General features: G+C 35.3%; 1 protein-coding gene across 1 annotated transcript in view; it reads left to right on the top strand.

Annotated features, from left to right (window-relative positions):
* The window catches only part of LUZP2 (leucine zipper protein 2), a 248,677-nt gene that overhangs the window by 202,905 nt on the left and 20,664 nt on the right, over positions 1–25,108 (top strand). The window contains exon 9 of the mRNA XM_021685868.1: positions 18,499–18,589. Coding sequence (XP_021541543.1) covers positions 18,499–18,589 — 91 coding nt within the window. The remainder of the gene's footprint in view (positions 1–18,498; positions 18,590–25,108) is intronic.

Below are 25,108 nucleotides of genomic sequence, written 5' to 3'. Positions count from 1 at the left end.
AAGTCATAATCTCAGAGTCCTGGGATCGAGCAGGCATCAGGCTCCCTGCTCAGTGGGGAGTCTGCTTCTCCCTCTCCCCCTGCCCCTCCCACCATTCGTGCTCTCTCTTAAATAAATAAATAAAATCTTTTTTTAAAAAAAGTATGCTTATTTGTCATGGACAAATTTGGAAAATAATGGTAATAGTAATAATACCAATAGTTGACATTTGTTGAATTGTGCTATACCCATATGAACATATTTAATCCTCACAAAACTCTAGAAGGAAGAAATACTATTATCCTCATTCTTTTAATTTTTTTTCCTTTGGAAAAATTTTAGACTTAATAAAAATACATTACAAAGATAGTACAGAGAGTTCCTGTGTACCCTCCACTCAACTTTCCTTAATGTTAACATCTTCCATAGCTATGGGAGTTTATCAAAACTAAGAAATTAGCATTGATACATCATTACCAAACTACACACCTTACTTGAGTTTCACCAGTTTTTCTACTAATGTCCTTTTTTTTATATTTCAGGATATCCAATTCAGGGTACTACATTGCATTTTTAGACATCATGTCTCATTAGTCTCCTCTGGTTTGTGACAGTTTTTCAGTCTTTGTTTTTCATAACCTTGACACTTTAGAAGTCACGGCCAAATATTTTGTAGAATATCCATCCCCCAAACCAGGGCTGTCTGATGGGTGGTCATGCTTAGACTGGCGTTATGGATTTTTCTAAATAATATCACAAAGTTGTGGTACTCTTCTTATCATTATATCAGGTACATAACATCATTGGTGATGTTAATCCTCATCACTTGGTTAAGATGGTATGTGCCAGATTTCTCCACAAAGTTAGCACTTGTCCTTTTCCATACTTTATTCTTTGGAAATGAATCATTAAGTTTAGCCTACACTCAAGGGAAGGGTAGTTAAGTTTTACCTTTTACAGAGGGAATGTCTGTGTATATATTATTTAGAATTCTTCTGTAAGGAATATTTGTCCTCCCCCCATTTATTTATTCATTCAGTCATTTATTTATATCAGATGGACTCATAGATATTTATTTTAGATTTTACATTATAATCCAGTACTCTCATTATTTTTTTCCTTCAAATAGACTTCATTTTTCAGAGCAGTTTCAGGTGATAGCAAAATTTAGCAGAAATACAGAGAGTTCCCATATACTCTTTGCCCCCCCTGCCCCAACCCTCCCACACACAGAGCCTCCTCCACTATTAACACCTCTCACTAGAGTGGTACATTTGTTATAATTGATGTACCTACATGGACACCTCATTATATCACCCAGAGCCCAGTGTTTACATTAGGCTTCTTGGTGGTGTAAATTCTATGTATCTTGACAATTGTATAATGACATGTATCCACCATCATACAGAATGTATCCTCATCTTTCATATGAATAAAATGAATTACAGAGATACTAGGTTGCTCACAAAAAGTAATACAGTTGGCTGACTTTGTATGAGTGAAATAATAACATCTCATTAAAATTCATTGTAAATGTTATTTGAATTATTTTATATATCATTTCCTTGTAGATATACACTATAATTGATTCATGTATCTCCTTATTTCTGTTTTAATTTTTTTCCATTTGTCCTTTTTAATAAATATATAAGTAACATTTAGATAAAGATCTGTCTTGTACTCTACCATAAGAATAGAGTATGTAGAGAGAGAAATCCTGCTTGTTCATTTTCACATCCCCCTTCCTTCCTCACTCATCCCTCTACTCAACAGCATTTAATACAGTGCCTAGCACCAATACGGTAGGGAATAAGTGATTGTTTACTAAATGAATGATTATCTAATAAGTTATTGAGCTTAAGGTTTTGTCAGGCGCACCTTTGAAGCTGATGTTATAGAGACCTGATTTCTGAGGTTTCTTGAAGCCACTGTCAGAAGCAAGAAATAGGAGCAGAAGGGCATGTTATTTTGATTTAGTGTCACATACTTAACCTTCTTAAAAATGACTTAAGAGTTTCACATCCTGGAATGGGTTTTTGTAGAATATTAAAGTCTCATAATATTTTGAAGGAATTCATAAGTTCCACCTGTGTTAATAACCATCTGTGAACTGCATCAAGCATGTAATCAAGGTTCCAGACCCTTTTGAAAATCCACTGTTTTCTGAAGTCTAACATTTTTATGTATAAAAATGGGAATGATTCCATAGTAGCCTTACTATGATGGACACAAAAGAACAACAACAAAAGACCTTTACTTTGGAGAAAATTACTTTGTCTAATACCACATACTCTGTTCATACAACTAAAGTCATTTTCTGAGAATTTTTTAAAAGAAATGTCCAAGAACCAACATCTTGCACTTGTGGTTTCCTAATAAAGTATGATCACTCATCTCCCCATCTTTAACTGACCACATTTCCCTCCAGAAAAACCAGTTACACCCAGCCTATTTTCAGGCACTCTCATTTTCTGGACCTAAATATCAGGTTTTTTGAGCAAAATTCCATTCCCCACCCCACCCTCCTCCTTCTTCAAAGTAAGCTCTATGCCCTACGTGGGGTTTGAACTCAGGACCCCAAGATCAAGAGTTGCATGCTCTATCAGCTGAGTCAGCCAGTCACTCCAAAATTCCATTCTTTTTGATTTGACGAATCAAATCAATCTTCATTGCAGCACTATATAACCATTTATGCTTCATTAATTACATCTTTTTTTTTTCTGTTGTCATCTCTATAGATTTATTTTCCTGGTGTTGGCTTATATACCTATAAATGGATTCTGCTATTATCAAATGCTTGGGTTTTGATTCTACATTTAATCACCTGCAGACATTATTTTCCTCTCTGCTGCTCTAGTACAACCATTATCTACTTTGAATTCTTGGAAGCCTTGCATATCTTTATGATATATTGGGGTCCCCTGAATAAATAATTTCTCTTGGGGTCTAATTTAATAACTTTTTAAATTGTTTTATTAATTGGACTCTACCATCTACAACTGATAAAATCTGTAATGGGCATATGGTAGTGTATAGCCAAAAGAATAATGCAGAAAGTTATTAAATTAGAACTGCTGTAGCCGTCTTGTAATTATGTAGGAGTGTTCTGAAAACAGCAAGCAGAAAGATGGAAAATTACTGGATCCTGGCAACATCCTGGATTACAGAATTAACCAACTCTAGAACTCTATATTAGGATTTCTTATGTGAGATAATAACTCTTAGTGCTTAGGCTGTTTTTAGTTGGGGATTATATAACTTACAACTAAATGATTTCTAACTGATCGAGTCTTCAGTATGGTAAAGGAGAAAGATAATTAAACATGTTAGAAATAATATATTTGTTATTATGTTATGTAATATGTTAAAAAACTAACATGTCAATGAAAAAAAAAGGACACAGCATGAAGAAAAATGTGATCTTCCATGGGAGAATTTGGAAAGATTCATTAGTGCATGTTATACTCCAAGTGTGTTTCAAGAGTAAGTGGAAATTTATCAGGAAAAGGATTTGGGGGAAAGTAGAAGAAGTAACCATGGGCTGAGGAACAGAGGAGGGGACAGTTAGGAATAACGCAAGACCTAAAAACACTGTGCAGACACACGTGTGTATGTATGTGTGTACACACAAATGTGAATGAGAGAGGAAAGAGGAGGAGGGAGTGTTTGAAGTGGTGAGTGGTGAGGTTTGGAGTATTGACAATGAGAACAGTAACTGGGTAACAGGCAGGTATAGAAAGATAGGTAGAAGAGAGGTTTAGAAGGAGCTTCTGTTTTCAGCCCAGGAATTGTTATGTTAACCTGAATGTCAACAGAGGAAGATCAATCAACATGATCGCCTTGAGCTTTGTCTTTCACCACACTGCACTGTCAGCATTTTGGAGGATGCAGTCGAGGGGGATATAGGGCATCTGTGTGGGGAAGATCTGTCAGATGGGGAAGAAAGCTGTAACTATAGAAAATGTGGATGCCTCTGGGGGTAGAGCTAAAAGTCAGATGGGAGAGAGAATTAGGCAGACATTAATGAGACACCCATGCCTACCACTCTAACTGGATTTTTCATCAGTTCTTATCTTTCCTCAGGCATATTGCTTTCTTTGGGTTCCTTAAAGTTAGAAAGTTTTCTTATTCCTCAATCTTGTACCTATTCTCCTTCACTCAGAAGGCTCTGCCTGGCCTCCTCACCCGGGGAACTGCTCATCCTTCAGGTCTCTTGTTTTCAATGCTATTTCTTCAGGAAAACTTACCTGACCCTCCCGATGAGTCGGCTCACTCTATTGTGTGCTGTACTCTCAAAGCAATCAAAAAATCTTTCATGGTAGTTAGCCAGATTGTACTTAATTAAATTTTTGTGAGGTAACCTGTTTTCATGCAATTCTTCTAGCAGACTGGGTGCTCCCTGAACACAGGGATTGCGTCTGTTTTGTATTCTGCCATATTCTGGCCACATCTAGGTCACCCAGGAAGTAGTTTTTGAATGACTGAACAAATAAGTGGATGGCATACTTACTACCACCCTAAAGAGGAAGGGTGTGTACAAGGCATTAGGGTTGGGGCAAAAATAGGGGAATGTACTTTAGGTCAGTTGTCCTTAGTCATTTGAGATTTTGCAGACTCTACTCATGGTATAAAAGCAATGGACTCTCTCTCCACAGAAAATTATACCTATAATTCAATATCAATTGGCAGAAGTTTAAGAAGTCCCACATTAAAGCTTATTATTAGAAAGTTACAAAAGTAAGTTTAGACTGGGAAGTTGAGTTATCTGGACATTCTATGTAGGAAATATTACTGAACTGTAATTTTTAGTTTTAGCTTCTCTGTATTTCTATTAAAATGAGATGAAAGGGAATATATTTGAAAACTTGGTAGTAAAGATTCAGATTAGGCATTGGAATTGATTTATTAAAGTTTCATAATTACAAACCATTTAACCTCTGGAGATGAATTGTTGCATTATGAATATTATTCTTTCTAATATGCTTCAGAAGTGCTCTATTTGGAAAATGGCATATAAACAATGTAGGTAAAAACAATAAGTTTATTGACTTAAAATGTCAATTTTTTTCCTAATCAAATTTTACAGTGGTCCAATATTAGGATTCACTGTGATTAAGGAGTGAGTATTTGAATGAGCTCTACCATTGTCTTACCTGTCAAATCTGGGAAAATTTCTTTAAAAGAATAAAAAAGAAGTATTTATTTATTTGAGAGAGAGAGAGAGTGAGTGGGAGGGTCAAAAGGAAAGGGTGAGAGAATCAAGCCAGCCCTGTGCTGAGCGGAGAGCCGTATGTACACCTCGATCCCACGACCATGAGATCACAACCTAGCAGAAATCAAGAGTCAGATGCCCAACCAACTGCGCCACCCAGGCATCGCATGGGTAAATTCCTTAAACTCTGAATTGAGTTTCCCCATTTTTAAAGGGTAGCCTGATTATTTGCTGAAATACAGTGCACATATTAACTTACACTCTTCTGGCATATGGCAAGGGCTCTATAAATAAAAACTATTAGTTACCCCTCTTCTCCGAACAAAAAGAAAAATAAAAGCAAACTCAGTGTCTTTAAAATTATTTTAATTATTTCAATTTTTTAAACCAGTAAAAGTCTTCACTCCCACTTTAATTAACCTCGTTGTTTCAGATTTTAATCAAACATATCCATGTATCCTTCCAATCCATTTGCAAACAGCCTTCCTTATGCATATAGGCCACACACATCCATATATGTAATATCAATCAGGTTACTGAGTTATTCTGTGAAGGAAGGAGTGGCTGAGCAGGGGCCAGTCGCACAGGTAGGATTCAGATTACAGAGTCGGGAGAAAACAAACTGGGACAGAAGGAGCAAATTAAACAAAAGCACAGAGAGGATAGTGTGTGACTTGCTCAGAATATATGGAACACCCGGGGTTGCTGCAAGGGGTCCTGTCAAACAAAATAATTTTTGATAATGGGAATAGTACGTATTTGTAGAATTTATCACAACTTCTCACATTAGACCAAAAGGAGATTTGGGTGCACTCCAGGATTTGTTTTTGTTAAGATTCCAGTCAGCTCTGTTTGTTTTTAGGGAATGATTTGTTGACTCTTATTTAGAGATAACTCTATTATACAGATTCCCACAAGAGAGTCTGTGTTTCCTCTTAGCAACTTTGGTAAACAATCTGAGACTGAAGAGCTGGAGAGAAACAGAATGTCAGGAAGCTTTGGGCTTTCAAGTTAAAGCTGTTATTCAGGAAGTACCGTAAGAATGGGAAATAAGAGGTATCCAAAGATAAGGATGTGTGTTTTCTGCTGAAGTATAACAGAAGGACTTCAGTAGAATTAGGAGCACAGCACTAGAAGGGCATTAACTGAGCTTTGGAAATTGTATATTAGCTAAGGATATATTTTATTTGTATTGTAGCATATTATTTTACCCTAAGGTTAGAGAGGGAGGTAGAGCAAGGAGAAGCTTTGTTCTTTCAAGTTTTTTTTTCTTTTTCTAATATTCTGAGTCCCCCCAAAATTGTTTTTAACTATCACCATATACAGTTTTTCTGGTCACTCTCTTTGCCTCATTTTATATATGTGAGCTAAAGTTTAAAAAATGGATGATTCTGGGAAAATTATGGGTGGATGGCATTCATACCACCTTTCCTTATGACTTGCATTTGTCAACAATCTATAAAATTATCAGAGATTTTTACTAGATCAAACTTAATGAGTATGTAGAAAAATAATATATTTGCTAAATTTAATTTAATAAATACATATGGGTATTTATATTCTTCAAATAGAGTGTAATTTTATGTCCTAATTAAAAAAAAATTCCTAAAGCAATTACTTGATCACAAAGCAAACTTAATGAAGTTAAAGTATATTGTAGCAAACTGGGCTCTACAGAAAAAAATACTCTGTAAAGGCCCCCCTTTCTTTTTACCAGGAGCACATAATACAGAAACTAGATGCTTGGGGAGAGTCATTACATAAACTGAGGGTGAAGAGAGGAGATATAGTAAATGGTGATGAATCCTATCAACTACTATCTCTAATAGGGAGGTATTAAGATGGAGTTGGAAACACAAAGAAATCAGAATATGACAGCTGTATCATCCAAAAGCATTTTGATTTTGGTGACTCAGTGAACATCTCAGTCTCAGTTTCTTCACCTCAAAGGCCTTGCAGAGTTCAGGTGAGATACAGTATGAAAAGTTCTGTGATGTTGCTATTCTTCTAAATAACATCAAAAATCTTCCTTTTGTCAGTCTTGATGCTAGTTGTGAAGAGTTGTAGAGATGAAAGAGGCATTGTCTTTGCCTTTAAAAAGTTCATGATTTGGGGGCACCTGGGTGGCTCAGTTGGTTAAGCCTACCACTCTTGATTTCTGCTCAGGTCATGATCCTGGGGTCGTGAGGTGGAGCCTGCTTAAGATTCTCTCTCTCCTTCTCCCCTGCCCCCACCCCCACCCCCCTCATGCACATGCATGCGTGCTCTCGCTCTCTCTCTCTCTCAAAAAAAAAAAAGTTCATGATTTCATTTTTGTGACAGGACCCTGGGAACTAAATTAAGTCAACAAAACAATTCCAATCATTTCATTCATGTTCATGGTCCTCATTACAAGGAAGATACAGACCATGATTTGGTCTCTGGAGAGGCCAGTGCATGTAGGCTTTGGTAGAATTCATCCCTACTAATAGTGGTCTTTGGTGCCCATCATTTCTCATTGTTTCAGTTCCTCAATACCCTTCTCCTGGTCTCTAGCTGACAATGATACAGGCTCTATGCATCTCATTTGTGTCCTTTAAGGAACCACTGTCCCCTCATTGTCTGTTGTCAGTTTTCTTAATACCATTGTTTCCTCTTTTTTCCAATTTTTTTTTCATTTGTTCAGGTAGGAGAGTAAATGTAATCGTTGTTATTAAGTCTTGGTTAGAAATCTATCGCATTCTGTTTTAAGACAATTAAATATTATAAAGTGCTTACCGTTGAAAGAAATATGTTGTGATATATATTTATATATGTTTATATACGTTTGCATGTATGTAGTGTGTGTGTGTGTGTGTGTATGTGTATATATATATATATATTTGCACTTATCATTGCTGTGAGAATACTATTTGTGAGCCTGGAATCAAAGCTATTTTTCCATTCACTTTTACATTCCCCGATTATTCTTCTGGATCTTTCTGCTGCTAAGGAAAGAACTTCACACATCACCTATTCCAATTTCCTCATGTGATATATTAAAAATACACACACACAGTATGTACAAATCAATTTAAATTAGAGAGAAGCCATGTATGTAATACACATGCCTATGCTTTCTCCAACAGAACGTGGAAGTGACCAAGATATGCCATTGATTCTGGAATTCTTTTTTTGACAAGTACACTGCTAAGGATGCTCATTTCATCCATTTAAAAAGCACATTATATGTTAAAAAAAAAAAAAAAGAAGAAGATAGCAGGAAGGGAAAAATAAAGGGGGTGGAAATCGGAGGGGGAGACGAACCATGAAAGACTATGGACTCTGAGAAACAAACTGAGTGTTCTAGAGGGGAGGGGGATGGGGGGATGGGTTAGCCTGGTGATGGGTATTAAAGAGGGTACGTACTGAATGGAGCACTGGGTGTCATACGCAAACAATGAATCATGGAACACTACATCAAAAACTAATGATGGAATGTATGGTGATTAACATAACATAATAAAATAAAATAAAGCAGCTTCTTTAATAGTTTTTACGTTTAAGAAGGTTTTCAGTACTATTTGAAAGGTTTAGGCTTTGGGATTTTTCATCAGAAAAGACGAGAGAGGGGCGCCTGGGTGGCTTAGTCGGTTAAGTGTCTGCCTTCGGCTCAGGTCATGATCCCAGGGTCCTGGGATCGAGTCCCGCATCGGGCTCCCTGCTCAACGGGGAGTTGGCTTCTTCCTCCGCCCCTCCCCCTGCTCGTGCTCTCTCTCTCTCAAATAAATAAATAGAATCTTTTTAAAAAAAGAAAAGAGAACCTTGGATATACTACTGAGGAAATTTAAAAATTACTTTGCCTTGGAAAGAATTATGGAACATATTCAAGTGCTAGGAAAATGAGTATCTAACACATTTCTAAATTACTGGAAGAGGTAGTTTAGTTTCCTGTGGTTACTGTAACAAATCACAAAAAATGTGATGGCTTAAAATAACAGAGATTTATTTTCTCACATATTTAGAGATTTGAAGTCTAAAATCTCACAGTACCATACTCTCTTTGGGAGTTATAGGGATAAATATGTTCCATGCATGCCTCTTTCAATTTCTGGGGGTTGTGTGAACATTCCTAGGCTTGTGTCTGTATCCTTCTTGTCTCTACCCTCATCTTTACATTGTGTTCTCTTCTGTGTGTATATAAGAAATCTCCCTCTGTCTTAGACACTCAAGGGGGTATTTAGGGCCCATCCATATAATCCAGGGTGGTGTAGACTGAACTGTGTCCCCCTAAAATTCACATGTTGAAGCTTTAATTGTATTTGGAGAAAGTGCCTTTAAGGAAGTAATTCAGTATTTAAGGTCATAAGGTTAGAGCCTTGATCTGGTAAGATTATAAGAAGAGACTCCAGAGAGCTTGCTCTCTCTCTGCCATGTGAGAACACTCTTAGAAGGCAGCAGTATCCAAGTAAAGAAGAGAACCTTCACCAAACACCAAACCCTGCTTAATCTGATCTGGGAATTTTCAGCCTCAGGAATTATGAGAAAATATTCTGTTGTTTAAGGCACCCAGTCTATGACATTTTGTTATGGCAGCCTAATTGGACTAAGACACCGAGTAATTTCCTCTTCCCAAGGTCCTTAATTTCATCACATCCTTTACCATATAAGATAATACTCTTTTGCCATAGGACATAACATATATCTTTGTGGGGCCTCCATTGTACGTAGACACTCTGTTATTGTGTTTGTTTTTATCTAACGAAAACAATTTATTTTCAATCTGTAATTCAAAATCTTAAAAACCTTGAAGTTTATGATTAGAAAATAAATATAATTTCAGTGGTTTGCCACCATCCACATTGCTGCTTGTACCCATTTCCATTTGGCTTTCCAGTTTTTTTATTGAGATATAATTGACATATAACATCATATTAGTCTCGGGTATACAACATAATGATTTGATATTTGTATATATTGCAAAAGGATCACCACAATAATTTCTAGTTAACATCCATCACCATACATAGTCACAAAATTATTTTTTTTGTGATGAGAACTTTGAAGATTAGTCTCTTAACTTTCAAATTATTTAATGCAGTATTATTAACTATAGTCACCATGCTATACATTAAACCCTCATAACTTAATTATTTTATAATTGAAAATATATACCTTTTAACCCCCTTCACCCATTTTGTCCACCTCCTAGTCCCTACCTTTGGCAATCGCCAATCTGTTCTCTGTATCATTTCTTGGTTTTATGTTTTGTTTTTTGCTTTTAATGAGAACATAGTGTTTGTCTTTTTCTGTGTGACTTATTTTACTTAACATATTCTCAAGGTCCAACCCTGTTGTTGCAAGTGGCAAAATTTCATTCTACTTATGGCTGAATAATATTATATATATCTGATAATATTACATTTGCATCTTTATCCATTCATCCTTGGTTGGACACTTAATTTGATTCTATGTCTTGGCTATTGTAAATAATGCTGCAATGAACATGGGGATGCATATATCTTTTCAAGTTTGTGTTTTTGTTTTCTTCAGAGAAATACGCAGATGTGGAATTGCTGGATCATATGGTAGTTCTGTTTTTAATTTTTTTAGAAAACTTCATACTGTTTTCCATAATGACTACACCACTTTACATTCCTACCAGCAGCACAGGGTGGGGGGGGGGGCTTTTCTGCACATCCTCACCAACACTTGTTATTTCTTATCTTTTTTATAATAGCCATTCTAACAAGTGTGAGATGATAGCTCCTTGTGGTTTTGATTTGCATTTCCCTGATGATGAGTGATGTTGAGCATCTTTTCAAGCACCCATTGGCCATCTATATATGATTTGAAAATATTTTTCCCAATTCAGTACATTGTCTTTTCATTTTGGTAAATGGTTCCCTTTGCTGGGAAGAAGTTTTTTCGTTTGATGTAATCTCACTTACTTATTTTTGCTTTTGTTGCCTTTGCTTTTGGTGTCATATCATTTCCAAGACCAATATCAAGGAGCTTACTACCTACATTTTCTTCTGGGAATTTTATAGTGTCAGGTCTTACATTCAAGATGCTTATCCATTTTGAGTTCATTTTTGTGTATGGTGTAAGATAGCAGTCCAGTTTTATTATTTTGCATGTGGCTGTCCAGTTTCCCCACCATCATTTGTTGAAGAGACTGTCCTTTCCCCATTGTATATTCTTGGCATCTGTATCATAAATTAATTGAACATATATGTGCAAGTGTATTTCTGAGCTCTCTGTTCTGTTCCATTGGTCCATGTGTCTCTGTTTTTGTACCAATACCACACTTTTTTGATTTCTATAGTTTTATGGTATAGTTTGAAATCAGGGAGCCTGATGCCTTCAGCTTTGTCCTTTGTTAAGATTGCATTGGCTGTACGGGGTCTTGTGTGGTTCCACATGCATTTTAGGATTATTTAATCTATTTCTGTGAAAAATGCCATTAGAATTTTGATAAGGATTGCATTGAATCTGTAGATTTCTTTGGGTCCATGGACATTTTAACAATATTGAGTCTTCCAATTCGTGAGCATGAAATATTTATCTATTTATTTGTGTCTTCTGCAATTTTTTTCTTTAAGGTTTTATAGTTTTCAGTGTACAGGTCTTTCATCTCCTTGTTTAAGTTTATTTCTAAGCATTTTATAGTTTTTAATGCTATTGTAACTGGGATTATTTTCTTAATTTCTCTTTCTTTTCTTTTTTTTAAGATTTTATTTATTTATGTGATGGCAGAGAGATTGAGAGCACAAGCAGGGGGAGCAGGAGAGGGAGAAGCAAAACAGAGGACCCTGGGATCATGACCTGAGCCTAAGGCTTAACCGACTGAGCCACCCAGGCACTCCCTTAATTTTTCTTTTTGACAATTTGTTATTAATGTATAGAAACACAATAGATTTTTGTATATTGTCATTGTATCCTGCAACATTACTGGATTCATTTACTATCCAGAATGTCTTATTAGTTCTAACAGGTTTTTGGAGTGGTCTTTAGGGTTTTATATATATATATATATATATAAAACCCTAAAGACCACTCCAAAAACCTGTTAGAACTAATATATACATATATATATATATATATACATATATATATATATATATATATATATGTATATATATAATATCACGTCACCTGTGAACAGAGGCAAGTTTACTTTTTTCTTTCCATTTGGATACCTTTTATTTATTTTTTCTTGCCTACCTGCTCTGGCTAGAACTTCCAATGCTGTGTTGAATAAAAATGGCAAGAGTGGATATTCTTGTCTTATTCCTCATCTTAGAGGAAAAGCTTTTCATCATTGAATATGATATTGACTGTGGGCTTGTTATATGTGGTCTTTATTACGTTTAAGTACGTTTCCTCTATAACCACTTTGTTGAGAGTTTTTGGGAGGTAAATGGATGTTGAGTTTTAACAAATGCTTTTTCTGCATACTGAGATGCTTATATGATTTTATCCTTCATTTTGTTAATATGATAATATCACACTGACTGATTTACAGATATTGAACCATCCTGCATCACTAGAATAAATCCCACTTGATTATGGTATATGATCTTTTTAGTGTATTTTTGAATTTGATTTGCTAATATTTTGTTGAGAATTTTTGCATCCATGTTTATCAGGGATATTGTCCTGCAACTTCCTTTTCTTGCAGTGTACTTGTCTGACTTTGGTGTCTGTGTGATGCTGGCCTTGTGAAATTAGTTTGGAATTATTTGCTCTTCTTCTATATTTAGGAAGAGTTTGAGAAGGATTGGTATTAATTATTCATTAAGTATTTGTAGAAATCGCTGTGAGTCATCTGGTCTTGGACTATGGTACATCCAGACAATGGAATATCAATCAATACTAAAAAGACATGAGCTATTAGGTCATGAAAAGACATGGAGGAAACATAAATGCATATTACTAAATGAAAGAAGTCAATCTGAAATAGCTACGTACTGTATGATTTCAACTATAAGACATTCTAGAAAAGGAAAAACTATGGAAAAAATTAAAAGAATAGTGGTTTCCAGGGTTGAGGAAGGTAAGGATGAATAGGCAGGACACAGAACATTTTTAGAGCCATGAAAAATACTCTGATAATATAATAATGGATATATGTTATTATACATTATTCCAAACCCAAGAGTGAACCCTGATGAAAACTATGGGCACTAGATGACTATGATGTGTTGATGCAGGTTCATCCTTGATAAGATTTGTATCAACCTGGTGTGAGATGTTGATAATGGGGGAGGCCATGCATGTGTGGGACTGGGGCTGTATGAAAAATCTCCGTACCTATCCCTCAATTTTGTTGTGAACCTAAAATTGCTCTAAAAATATAAAGTAAAGGGGCACCTGAGTGGCTCAGTTGTTAAGCGTCTGCCTTCGGCTCAGGTCATGATCCCAGGGTCCTGGGATCGAGCCCCACATTGGACTCCCTGCTTGGTGGGAAGCCTGCTTCTCCTTCTCCCACTCCCCCTGCTTATGTTCCTGCTCTCCCTATCTCTCTCTCTCTGTCAAATAAATAAATAAAATCTTTAAAATAAAATAAAATAAAAATATAAAGTAAAAAAAAAAATAGCAACCAACAAAACAAAACAAAACCATACTGCAGGCCAGGTATTCTTGACCTAATTTAGCAAAGCAGCAGAAAACAGAGACCCTCCAAAATTATATAAATTTTCCACGTCCCCAATTTATTTATGGCTAATCCAGAATCTGAATCCTCATTTCTTTAACTCCAAAGGTATATTATCTTTTCTCCAAAGTCAGTTCCCATTCTGTATTAATTCATCATATTCAACAAAGCTTTCCACAAGGAGCATCTCACTGATGGCAAAAGCCTATAGTAAGCATTACATGTATTATATTTAAGTGTAAGCAGTTCCTCAATTAAATACTACATTTTTGTATTTAAAGTGATTTAACTTTTTATACTTTGTTGCTCACACTGGTGAAGCAATGTATCATTTCCTCCAGTTGTTGAAAGTAATATATGTAATTTTTTTTTCCTGAAGCAAAATGGAGATGACTTCAGTATTGATATAGACATTGGCAAACCAGGCACCCCAGTTTATTAATATGTGAGCACAAGGGTAGCCTTGGCAAACTTATGGAGGAGAAAAGTTACACTGTCATTCTTTTCCCTCTGCTTTTTGTGAACTTAATAGTTAATAAAGCTCTTTTTATCATCTGTCCAAAGTAACAAAATCCCATAAAATCAGATAGAGAGGTAGGTAGGTGGGTAGGTAGGTAGGTAGATAGATAGATAAAACCTTTTATTTTGGACATATTCCTTGTCTCAGCCTTACCACCAAAATCTGGGAGCATTTTCACAAATGTACAGTACTTGCATGAAAAAAAAATCAAACATTAAAATTTATTAATATGCTACATACTTACATTTTTAGGAAGATATTGAATATCTACCCTAAAATGTAATCTCCATCATTGGCGAGCCTGTTATTATTCTTTTGAGCTTCTCTAGCTGGGTTAGGTTTCCCTCCTGTTAGTTTCCATGGTAAACCTTTACCTCAGCCCTTATGTTATGCTATCAGTTTTATTTTATTGATTTGACTCCCTGTATCATCCAGGTCTCTGTGATTACATGCAACCAACACTGACCCTTACCAGATTAAATTAAGGGGCTTTATTGATAGAACATCAGGAGCTCATAGTACCAAGGAAAAGATAGAAGTAACACATCTGGAAATGGGCAGAAACAGAGGCTGCTTTAGAAGACTGGACGTATGAACCATAAGGAAGGGTCTTATTGTAGAAACAACTTGGACAAGGCACCCTACTGGAATTAGTGTACCTAACCATTTATGGCTCCTCTTAATGTAATCAATATTATAAGAATGGAGGTATCATGACCTAACTTGGGTCACGTGCCAATATCTTGGATGGGTCAGGGAATTTGATACATAAAACAGTACTTTGGAAACACCATACCATGAACGAGGTAACCCTCCAGAATGAAATCAGGAGCTATTAGGAAGGTAAAAGATATGATGACAATTAATGAGGAGCAGATGGTAGCTCTTTGAGATCAAGAACTATGTTTTTAATGTTTGATCTCAGTTCCAAACACACTGCTTTCATAGAGTGTATGCACGATTAATTTTGACTCATGCTGCTAGAAGTAATTCAAATTGCCATATTTTGGAAAGACTTCTCTAGACATAAATATATCCACTCCTCTTGATTTAGTTTTGCTCCTTAATTCTTATTTTCCTTTAGTCCTAAGAAATATATCTTAAGTAAATGATGAAAAGAAAAACAAAACTTACTGAGTGCAGAATATGTACTAGCTTCAAAGGATGCAATCACGAATAAGGCATGATATCTTTCCTTCATGGGTTCCCAGCTTTTAAAGAGAGTCAGACATTTAAACTAATGACTAGTGTGATATGAGCTATCTTGCAAACTGGTACCAAGAAGACTGATATTCTTCCCAATATTATAACCTAAAATTCAGAACCACCAGTCTTTAACTGAAATATACATTTTTACAAGTTCATTCTATGAAATATTAATTAGACATGTAAAGAATACTTACATCCTCACATTTATCTTTAGGTAGATAAAACATATATACGTGTGTAAAAACAGAAATATGTCATGAGCACTGTAATTGTGACTGTAAATATTCATGCATGAGGATACAAAGACTGAAAGATAACATTGAGAAGTAAAAATAATTATTGCTAGAATGATGAATGAATTTTATATTTCAATTTCTTTTAATGCTGTTATACAATAAATGAATTTTCAAAGGTATGTTGGGACTATTTATTCAATGCTTTGATTGTTCAACAGAAACAAAATACACTAAAATTACTCCTTGCCTGTTAATGGGATTTACTCTTAACTTTTTACGGTTGTGATTCTTGCTGTGATTGCCAGGGGAGACTCTCCTTAACTCTTACCATTTATGTATTCCCCCTGTACTTTTTAACCTATTTCTTCACATTATCTGTAATTTGTAGGTTATAGGAAGTCCAGTAGGTTTTAGCTATATTAAAAAGCTGTTTTGATTCATGTTAATATATTTAACACTGCTATTGAATAGTGCCTCTCTAAGAGTCACAAGTGCTTTGAACTCTCTATTAGCAATACACAAGTAACCGTCTTTGCTACAAAGCTATCTTTTCTCTGGGTTTCTCTATTTCTATAGAATTTTTCAATTTTGGAGGTTCTAATCTTTGCTCTCAACAAGGAGCAATCTCTTTTCTATTGCCAGAATTAATACTTTAGTTCAGCCTTTGTTACCATCTACTTGATCAAGGTTTGTTGTTTCCTTCTTGAATTCTCACCCTAATTTTCCTCTGTTCCATTTTTGCCTTTATACTGCTGCTATATCACCCTAACAGAGGCTCTAGCCATGTCATATGCCTGCGTTAAAATATCCAGTGGACTCTGACTTGGCTACTAAATTTAAATGCATACTTTGCTGCTCAATTTTGGAATTTCCTTCCTACTTTGTAGCATTTTTCTTGAGCATTTTTCTCATGCTCACTCTGCTGCTACCCTGTAAACCAACAGAAAAACAGCTGCATCTTCTTCCTAATATCTTTGCTTATACTGTCCCCTTCACCTAGAATGCTCTCCCTCATTCTTGCCTTAATCACTCAGCGGCTCATTTTAAAGCTTTCCCTTTCCATCGTGTCTTTTATTATTATCACAAATGGATTTAACGTCCATTCTCTCCAAATATATACAATTTTGTTTGTGCCCTCTTTTATTAATCTGCTTTATCTTAGGGCTATTTATGTGACTAAAAATCAGATTGTATAAATTCTATGAAGACAAAAACAACACCTTTCTCATCTTTATATCCACCAACAACATCTAATACAGAGTACTGGCTTATTCAAAGACATTTTGTTTTCCTGTTTAAATTTCTTATTCTTATGGAATATATAGAGGGGAGATCAGAAGATAGGGGTCTTAAGCAAGGAAGAATAGGAGAGAAAGAGGGACTAAGAGAGGGGAAAACACTTAGTGCCTTCTGGAACTCATACAATGAAGCTGAACTCCTTTAAGTATAAAGAAAAAAGAATTTTATGTAGTTATTTGTTTATCAGTTATTATATGTAAAGCCCAGGATTTGGGTAACTTAATATAGGAACTATTTTAGCCAACTAAAGTGCTTTATTTTCTATTACTTCTCTAATATGCTACTAGTTTTATAGATTTTTTTTACATTTAATACTCTACTAGTTTTATGAAATACCTTTGGTTTTTATTTTTATCAAAGTATTATTTTGTAAGAATGTTCCCCTGCGAAGGAATGTAACTGCCTATGGAAAACCAGGTCAGTGAAAGTAACACAGACAAAATCTGAGTGGGTTTGGATACTTTGATCAGACCATATCTTTGTCTTTATCTTCCTGGGTCCCCAATGCTTAGAGGCCCCTTTCTTCCACTGAGATCACAGTTTCAGATCCAAGCATGTTAGCATTCACTAAATTTAGTTTTTGTCTATCCTACAATAGTACCCTCACAGATTGATGAGCCTAACAGCATATTCAAATCAGCTTTGCCCAAGAAACACACATTTCAGTGGATAATCTTAGACCAGCCTATTGTGGGTATTTACATATATTAATTATGCATACCCTTCCCTGGCCAGAACCTGAAAAACTGCCTTAAAAAAATTTTTTTTAGGGGTGCCTGGGTGACTCAGTCAGTTAAGTATCTGACTTCAGCTCAGGTCATGATCTCAGGGTCCTGGGATCAATCCCAGCATAGGGTTCCCTGCTTAGCAAGGGAGTCTGCTTGTCCCTCTGCCCCCCAACCTGCCCGCTCATTCTCTCTCTCTCTCTCAAATAAATAAAATCTTTTAAAAAAATTAGTGTTCCTAAAGAGATGATATGAAGCAGTGCTTGACTAGTTAGTAAAGCATTGAAATAAATGTAATCCTCTATGTAAATTATAGTGAACTGTTATGAAGCATTCTCCTTCTGATTGAGAATGTGAAGTGTACACTTATATTTCGCAGATATACTTGGAGTTAAAATATGAGAAAAGACAGGATTCCTGCTTTTTGTAGAAGTAGTAACCTTAAAATAAAAGCTTATTATGCAAGAAATAAATACTTCCAGTGGGAAATTAATGCCATTGGACCTCACTAATACAAAATTGAACAGAACTTATTTTATGTACTTTCAAAGAATTTTTATGTACAATTTTTAAGGTCTCTGATATATACAAATTTCCATTGTATTCATTTTCCTTGAGTGTGATGTTGCCATTGTATCGTATTTTACAATAGTCACATGGATCTATTGGTGGAACTTATTTCTCACTTTCTCTTTCTCTAGCCTCAGCAAATCTTTCCTGGAAGGAATGAGAGCTCTCACGTTGAAACAACAAAGGAAGAAAATCCCAACACCACTGAGTGCAATTCTCAAAATGTAAGAATAACTTAAAATGGTTTTCATATCATTCAACATGAAAATAAGAACATAGGCATTTTAACAATTCTAGTTCATGCCACCATGAAACTTTCTATATGTGATATCTACTATCTGAACCCTGTACTTTAAAACTTGTCAATGACGTAAGTATTCTGTTAGGAAATGTAACCAGACTCTTAGGAGTACTATGAAGTTGAGTTGTCAGAGAAGTAAGAGGGTAACCACGTGCCCAACAATGTGCTCATTCCCACAACCACATGACAGAAAGCTGTTAAAATATTTAAAACAAAAACAAAACCCCAAAGGATGTGATTCAATAGTATTCTCCCTGTAAAGCAAATAAACCCAGCAAAATAGAGACATTACATTGAAGGTAGAGAGATTGTTAACCTTCAAATGATAATAGGAAATACATAATTGTGCCCTTTTTTATTTCTCCTAGTAATGTAATGAAATTTTAATTATTTTAATTACAGACCTATAATGTCTGGATATGAGAAACAGCAAATGACAACTGTGTTGAGTAGATTCAAAGTTAGGCTTTAATTGATTTGACAAAATGAAAAGTATATGCTGAAGCTATTCATGATTGAAAAGAGATCAGGCTACAGCAAAGAAAATAAGGTAGAATAGACACATAAGTTAATGGAGTCTATCTCTTTTTCTTCTACTGGCTGCCAAAGAGAATTTTAAAATATGAATTTCTCAACAATTTTGCCTTCAAATCTTTGTATATTTGAACATGTACCAATTCAGAACAAAATAAAATTAATGAGAAGTAAAAATGAAAAATCTCTGCGACAGACTTCCAAATGAAGAACTCAAGAAGGTTTTCTGTAGGAAGGAACATTTTGCTAAAGACAGATAGGTCTCTGACAGTGTGAGTGAATGTGCAGAGACAAGAAACCATCAGCATAAAATGACTAGAGAATAGAGTGCAGAAGGTGGTGGGATGTATGCCTAAAAGGATAATTTGGGACTTAAATATGAGAGACCCTGGATTCCCAAGCTGAAGAGTTTGGTTTGAATTAAGGTTATAGTTCAGATGTTTGTGTCCAATTAAGTTATGAGACAATAGGGTTAATTTTAAGGAGAATGTTTTTATTTCTTATTTTCTTAAAACTACCAAAAAATCATTTTGCAATATAGACAATACCAAATCATTATACTGTACACTTAAAACTGGTTTCTGTCTTAATTGTGTATCACTAAAAAAAAGGAAGGAAAAGTAAGGAATCTTGGAAGCTACACCCTTATGAGTAATGTTCAGGCTTGATCCTTAAAAGTACCACTTTGAGCTCTTAGATTAGGAGGAATTCAGTTGCCTTATTCCTGCCTCTGTACTGACCGTGAGCATATGTGTGCCTTGAGCAAACCGTTCTTGTAATGAGGTGGTGGAAGCATCTAAAGGGACAAAAGAACTGGGACTTCATCAAGCTTACCAAACAAACAAACAAACAAAAACAAACAAGATGTTCCCATTGGAGACAAAGCTGAAAAGTACTGTGTATTTTGCTCAGATTCCCAAAGCAAAATTCTGGTCTACTTTTCTTATCAAGAGTGAGACCTGCTCAAAATCGTAAGTTGTTTTTGTTTGTTTGTTTGACTCTCCTTCTACTTTTATTGTCCTTTTTTGTCCCTGATAATTCCTTTCCCTTCAATAAGTCTCATAAGCAGCTACTACCTTGTTGCAGGTTCCAATCTGGGTCCCTTCAAAAATCTGCCTCCACCTGCACCAAGGTGAATGCTCTCTCTCTCACCTGACCTCTGTCTAGATTTTAGTCTTCGGAGTTTCTACTTCCAGGAAGCTACACTTTGTAGTGCAGCGAGTGCTCAATGTTCATAGGCTGTAGACTCAATTACATTTAAAGGCTGCGAGAGTAATATAGATGAGTGAAATACACCAGATGTAAGCGGTAGGAATTAGTAGAACTGGTGTGAACATCAATTTTCAAGTTTTAGACCTGCAGTTCTTAGCTGTCCTCAAAATAGCATCACCTGGAGAGTTCTTATAAAATACTGATGCCCAGAGCTGACATCAGAAAAATTAATTCAACATCTTGGCATGTGGGCTCTAGACATTAGTTGTATTTATTTTTTCAATTACTCCAGGTGATTCTAATGTGCAGTCGAGTTTTACTGCCAATGTATTTCACATGTAAATGATAGTAAAAATCATGTGGGGAGCTTTTAAAAATTAAGATTCTGAAAAATTCTTCAAGAAATTATAAATGAATAGGACTAAATGTAACCTCCATTTTTATTTATTTTTTTTAACATGGACCTGGCAACCCTCTTTCCAATCCAGGTGATTCTGAGGTGGATGGTTTGTGAGCCATAATTAGAAAAACTTCGGTTTAGATAACACATAATCCCTTTACTATATTGTTTAATAATGGATTTTTTACTTTTCTGACTCTCTTATATTTACATTTAAAAGAGGGCAGTGCCTAAATTAGGTTCTATATTGGTAATATGAAAAACTGTGTATGACCTTTGATACTGGGTGGGAGAGACCCATCCCAAAACCCTTCATTTATTATGTAACCTATATAAGACCAGTGTTGATGTAGGACTGTGGAATTGATCAGGAAGCTGTTATGTGGATTTCATCCATTGCTAAACTCTCCATGAGAAATCTAGTGGACCATGATCACCCCAAGCTACAGTAACCAGAATATGATTAATTTTAAGCATGGAGAGCTTAGTTCCTTTGCAGGATTCCCCAGAGCTGAGACCAATTCTGCTGACTTCTTCAACCTTACAGGAAGAAAGCAGAGGAATCTTTTTTTCTTTTTTTTTTAAAGATTTTATTTATTTATTTATTTATTTGAGGGAAAGAGAGAGAGCGAGCACAGGCAGGGGGAGAGACAGCGGGAGAGGGAGAAGCAGACTCCCTGCTGAGCTGGGAGCCTGACATGGGCTGGAGATCACGACCTGAGCCAAAGGCAGACGCTTAACCATCTGAACCACCTAGGTGCCCCAAAGCAGGGGGATCTTTGGATCTATGAGAACTGTTGTTACTCAGCTTGTCTAAAATCACCCAGAATATTCTCATTTGTGTTTAATATCATGAAATGTGGTTGCTTCCATTTTAATACAGCAATATGAAAATACCTTCAAGTTGACTTTAACAAGCTGCAGACTGAGCTCCAATTTGGGCTGCTTTAATTGAATGTCCAAAAGAGGTATCCAAACATAGTTTCATAAAGTAAAAGCAATATAAATTTACCCTTTTCTGAGAAAGGGATTAGTGCATTTTCTGTTGTAGGAAAGATAGTTATATTAGACAGAATTATGGCTTCCTTATTGTCTTTATTTGGAGATTAAGTATGGTGTAAAGTGAGGTATATGGGTGCCATATTGACAAGGGGTGAATTTGTGATGATTAGGTTTATGCATCAACATGCTCAGAAATGCTGGTAAAGCATTATTTCTGGCGTGTCTAACAGGGTGTTCTCAGAAGAGATTAGCATTAAATCAGTAGACTAAGTAAAGAGGATTGAGTGGGAATTCTCTAATCCCTTGAGGACCCACATAGAACAAAAAGGTGGAAGAAGGGTGAATTCTTTCTCTCTTTGAGTTGGGACATGCATCTTCTGCTGCCCACAGACATCAGAGCTCTTGGTTCTTGGGTCTTCCAACGTGGGGACTTCGACCAGCAGCATACCCCCCACCTTTCCCCAGTTCTCAGGCCTTTGGCCTCAGCTTATCATCAGCGAACCTGATTCTCAGCACTTCAGATTTGGATTGAATTATGCCACCAGTTTCCTGATTCTCCAGCTTGCATAGGGCATAGCATGGCATATCTCAGCCTCCATAATCACTTGGACCAATTCCCATAATAAAATCCCTTATAGGATATATATATGTATGTATATATCCTATTAATTTTTTTTCTCTGGAGTACACTGACTAATGCAATCACTTTTCCATATTTGTATTCTGCATGCTTTGGGTGTATTTTCAAATAATTGGTATCTGCATTTTATGAAAGAGTTTTCTTTAATCAAATTAATCAGTGCAAGTTAAGTTTTGCACAATGAAAGTAGATGGTAGTTGTTAAGGTAAGTTTTGATATTACTGGCCTTACTTGACAAAATTATAGTTGGCAGTTTTATTCCCATTTCTTTTTTTAAAATTTCTTTTTCTACTCCATGAAATTCAAAAACCTAGAAACTACCAAATGAGGACATTTTAAAAATAATAAAAGTATCATAAAATAGGGACCTGAACGAAGCCAGTAACAGAAATGGTTGAGAGAAAGAAATCAACATAATATCAAACTGAGGAATCCATAGGACTTTGTGATCAAGTAAAGATGCAGAAGTAAAGATAAAAGTCTAATATGGACCCCGGTTTTCATGTTAATTAATAAAAGCAATTATATTGTTGTTCTCAGATAAAATAAAGTACCAGAGGAAGAATTTTAACTTAATTTTTGTCCATTTACTTCTAAACAGAAGAGGTTCATGTTCTTTTAATAACTAGAATGAACAAAAATGTACATTAGAGCTAATTTATTTGTAAAAAAATAGTTTAAAAAAACTTTGATGAGGTGTAATTTGCATACCAAAAAAATCACACATTTTTTTAAACATTTATTTATTTTAGAGAGAGAGAGCATACATGTGTGAGTGGGGGGAAGGGCAGAGGGAGAGATTCTTCAAGCACACTGCCTATTGAGCAAGGAGCCCTTCTCATTCATAACCCTTGAGATCATAACCTGAGCTGAAACTACAAGTCAGATGCTTAATCAACTGAACCACCCAGGTGCCCCCAAAACCACACATTTTTAAGTATATATTTCAGTTATTCATGAAATTTATTGAGTTGTGCAACTATTACCACAGTCAAGCTTTAGAACATTTCCATCACCCTGGTAAGATCCCCATGCCTTTTCACAGTTAATCTCTATTCTCAACCTCAGCCCAGACAGACATTAACCTAGTTTCTATCTGTATAGGTTTGCCTTTTTATAAATTTTATATGTTCATCATATAATATGTAGTATTTTGCATCTCACTTCCTTCACATAGTGTAATGATTTTGAGGCTCATCCATGTTGTAACATATAGTTGTAGTTATTGCTGAATAGGATCCGTTATGTGACTATACCACATTTTCTTTATCCACTCATTAGTTGATACCTTTTGGATGGTTTCTACTTTTTGGTTATTATGAATAATGACACTGTGAACATTCACATAAACATCATTGTGTGGACATATGTTTTAATTTCTCTTGAGTAGATACCTAGAAATGAAATGGGATATGATAAATTTTTTTTTGACTTTTTAAGAAACAAATGGTTTTCCAAAGTGTCTGCACTGTAAATGCAGTGTTTGCATTTATAACCTAATCAACAATGTATAGAATTCTAATTTCTCCACATCTTTGTCACTATTTTTTATTGTCTGAAATTTTGCTTCAAAGGCAAATTCTAGTGAGTCTGAAGGCAGATTTCATTGCAAATTTACTTGTTAGTTCCCTAATGGTTAATAATATTGAACACATTTTCATGTACTTACTAGCAATTCATATATTTTCTTCAGTGAAATATCTATTCAGATATTTTCCCCATATTTTGGTTGGGTTATTTGTCTTCTTAATGTTGAGTAGTAAGATTCCTTATATATTCTGGATATAAATCCTTTGCCAGATATATGATTTGAAAATATTTCTTTCAGTGTGTTTCTTATCTTTTCATTTTTTTAATGGTGTCTGTAACAGACTTTTTTTAGTGCAGTTTTAGATAATTGAGCAAGAGTGCATAGAGTTCTGTTTAACAACTAGTTATCTTTCTGTAAGTGACTTCTAGTTTTATTCCATTACAGTCTGATGGCATACTTTACATTTGTTTAGGTGTGTTTTATGGACCAGAATGCAGTCTACCTTGGTGAATATTCCATGTGACCTTAAGAAGAAGGTGTATTTCTCTCTTGTTTGATGGAATATTCTATAAATGTTAGAGCCAGTTAATTTATGATGTTGTTCAGATCAACCATATTCTTACAGACTCTTCTGTCTGTGTGATCTATCAGTTATTGACAGAGTGTTGCATGTGGTCTCTATCTGTAATAGTGGATTAGTCTCTTTCTATCAAAATTACTTGTTTTTTACTATTGACTTGTACAAGTTCCTTATATATTTTGGATATTAACCACTTATCAGGTAACTGCTTTGAAAATATTTCCTCCCACTCCATAAGCTGCCTCTTCATTTGTTTGTTGGTTGTTCTTTTGCTGTGCAGAGCTTTTTATAGTTTGATGTCGTTCCCCTTGTTAATTTTTGCTTTTGTTGCTTGTGCTTTTGATGTGATATCCATGAAATCATTGCCAAGGCAAATGTCAAAGTTTTTTTCACTTTGTTTTCTTCTAGGGGTTTTATGGTCAGGGCTTACATTTAAATCTTGAATCTGTTTCAAGTTAATTTTTGTGAATGGTGTGAAATTTTTGTGAGTGGTTTTATTATAATAGAGTTTGAAATCAGAAAGTGTGATGTCTTCAGCTTT

This window comes from Neomonachus schauinslandi, chromosome 11 (genome assembly GCF_002201575.2).
Source record: "Neomonachus schauinslandi chromosome 11, ASM220157v2, whole genome shotgun sequence".
Lineage (NCBI taxonomy): Eukaryota > Metazoa > Chordata > Mammalia > Carnivora > Phocidae > Neomonachus > Neomonachus schauinslandi.
The sequence above is the reverse complement of the archived record's forward strand: the minus strand, read 5'-3'. Positions and strand labels throughout refer to the sequence as shown.